This window comes from Penaeus japonicus, unplaced genomic scaffold, assembly GCF_977035675.1.
Source record: "Penaeus japonicus unplaced genomic scaffold, GWHDUDI00000001_assembly GWHDUDI00000015, whole genome shotgun sequence".
Classification (NCBI taxonomy): domain Eukaryota; kingdom Metazoa; phylum Arthropoda; class Malacostraca; order Decapoda; family Penaeidae; genus Penaeus; species Penaeus japonicus.
The window spans coordinates 6,224,892-6,227,391 of NW_028234417.1; the positions used below are offsets into that span (position 1 = coordinate 6,224,892).

The window sequence follows — 2,500 nt, forward strand, 5'->3', positions numbered from 1 at the left end:
AGCAGCAAATGCGTATGAAATGATAATGCTTGGTGTATAAAATACAGTCTAATTATCGAAATATACGTCAGCACAGAGTTCATTGCAAATGAAAGCCATGATAAAAATAGCAAATGTTACTGCAAAATGACAAAAAAAAAAAAAAAAAAAAAAAAAAAAAAAATCGTAATCCCGTCGCTGCCACCACACCAGAAACAGCAGACAGCAAAACATAAGGACGGTGATCTGTGCGGAAGCAGGAACCTGGCTGCGACTCACCGCTATTACGGGACTTCGAGGTTTGTGTGTGAGAGGCGGAAGGCTCCGGGGTTTTCGACGAGGCTCCCCCCCGCTGACTTCGCCGCTGGTCCGACCCCCTCCCATGACATGCCCTTCCGGCCTGGTGAGGGGAAGGAGGGAGAGAGAGAGAGGGGAAAATTAGTATTGTTCGTTAGTGTTCGTGCTAGAAGGGGGCAATTAATGAAGGCAAGGGATAATTGATTAATATCATACAGTGTTTTTTTCTTTTCTTTTTTAGAGGTGCTTCATGTTGTGCATGTAGTTTGTTGATTTAATGTATTGATGTTCTGCTATAGTAAATATTCATGCAAGGGAAATGGAATATGTTTATTTTAATTCTAGAAGTCTGATGGTTCATTAGCATGTTCAAGCAATGAATTCAAAGTTGAACATGAGGAGAGATGGTAAAATAACGATGATGATGAGAAAATCAAACAATAATGAAGGGAAAGGGAGAAAAAAGAAAATAAGGGGAAACATAAGCAATATGAATAAGATATAGACGGAGTGAGAAGTATTGAAGAGAGAGAGAGAGAGAGAGAGAGAGAGAGAGAGAGAGAGAGAGAGAGAGAGAGAGAGAGAGAAAGAGAGAGAGAGAGAGAGATAGATGGATAGATAGATCGATGGACAGAAAGATAGAGAGAAAAAGAGAGCGACAGATTGATGAATCAGAACATAACAGAAACATCAGTCATTTAGAAAAATGCATATCTCCTCTTCAGAGCATAAGAAATGACCATCATGGTTCTAAGACGATACTCTGTATACAATGCTTTGAAGAGTGAAATCTACACTTCTTTCATTCCGACAACTTTTGCAAAAGATAAGTATATGAAGGAATTGCATTAACACACGTCATAAGTCAATTCATTCTAAAATGATGAGATTGAGAGAAAAAGTGAAAATGATATATATCAAACAAAGTTCCTTTGATAGAAATACGCACAAAGCCGGCCCTTCCCCCAGACTGTGCCACTTTGACATTTCGTGATCGCTTCGGTCCCATCGCTTTAATTTAACGCCGTCACTAATTGACGTCATAGATACAAAGACGCAAACAATTAAACATGAGTAACCTTTATATACTTTCTGACTGTACGGATCAACTATCTTTATTCGATTTCACTTTTTTTGATTGCTCTGCGATTCAAAAAAATGATATTTTACCCATAAGGGTCTTAAAAGCTCTCGTCATAATGATATTCGCTAAGTAGTTTGAAGGCCTACCACCAGGTGTCTCTAGTGACCAGGTACGACAAAGTCTTGGAAATTATGTATAATTTTGGCATAACGTCTTCGACACTGCTACGAAAAGATAACACCAGTAAGGATAATGATAACCGTAAAAGAAGTATCTTCGATTATGATAACAGTGAGAAGAATATGGAAGCTAATGATGATTGTAATGATGATAACAATCAATGCCAGTGATACAAATTTAAGCAATGATAAGAGTAATGATAAGAGTAAGCTTGATGATAACAATAATGATAATGATAATAATGATAATGATAATAATGATAATGATAATAATAATGATAATGATATTGATAATGATAACAATAATGATCAGTATAATGACGTTGATAATGATTATGATAACAACAATTAAAATATATTGATGGCGATAGTTATGTTAACAGTAGTGATAATGATGATAAGGATTATGATTATAATAATGGTAAAAAGAACTGTTTAGTAATGGTAATAAAAAGTGAACATCATAATAGTAAAGACAATAAAAAACAAAAGAAGGATGTACAACAGCGACAATAATAATAATGGTAATAATGATGAGAATTATAGTGATGATAATAGAAATGATAATGATAATAATAATTGTAATGGGAATTATATTTGTGATATCACTAATAGTAATGATGATGATGATAATAATGATAGTAATGAGGATGATACAATAATGACAAAGATGATAATAATGCTAATACTAATGAGATTAATGATAGTAATGATAGCAATAATAAATATAATGATAATAATGATGGAAATGATGATAATGATAATGATGATAATAATCATAGCAGTGATCATAATGCTAGTGATGAAGACAATAACAATAATTACATTCATAAGAATGATAGTATTCATTGCAATAATAGAATAATAAAGATGATGACGATAATGACGATAACGAAAACAACAACAAAAAGAATAATGATAATAAGAAATATATTAATAATGATAAAGATAATAATGAGGA

The 2,500-nt window shown here is 33.2% G+C and overlaps 1 protein-coding gene across 2 annotated transcripts in view; it reads right to left on the reverse strand.

Moving 5' to 3' along the window:
• Positions 1-2,500, reverse strand: part of LOC122255808 (uncharacterized) — a 63,537-nt gene that overhangs the window by 4,937 nt on the left and 56,100 nt on the right. For both annotated transcript variants that reach the window (XM_086544427.1, XM_086544428.1), the window contains one exon: positions 259-379. In XM_086544427.1, coding sequence (XP_086400553.1) covers positions 259-379 — 121 coding nt within the window. The remainder of the gene's footprint in view (positions 1-258; positions 380-2,500) is intronic.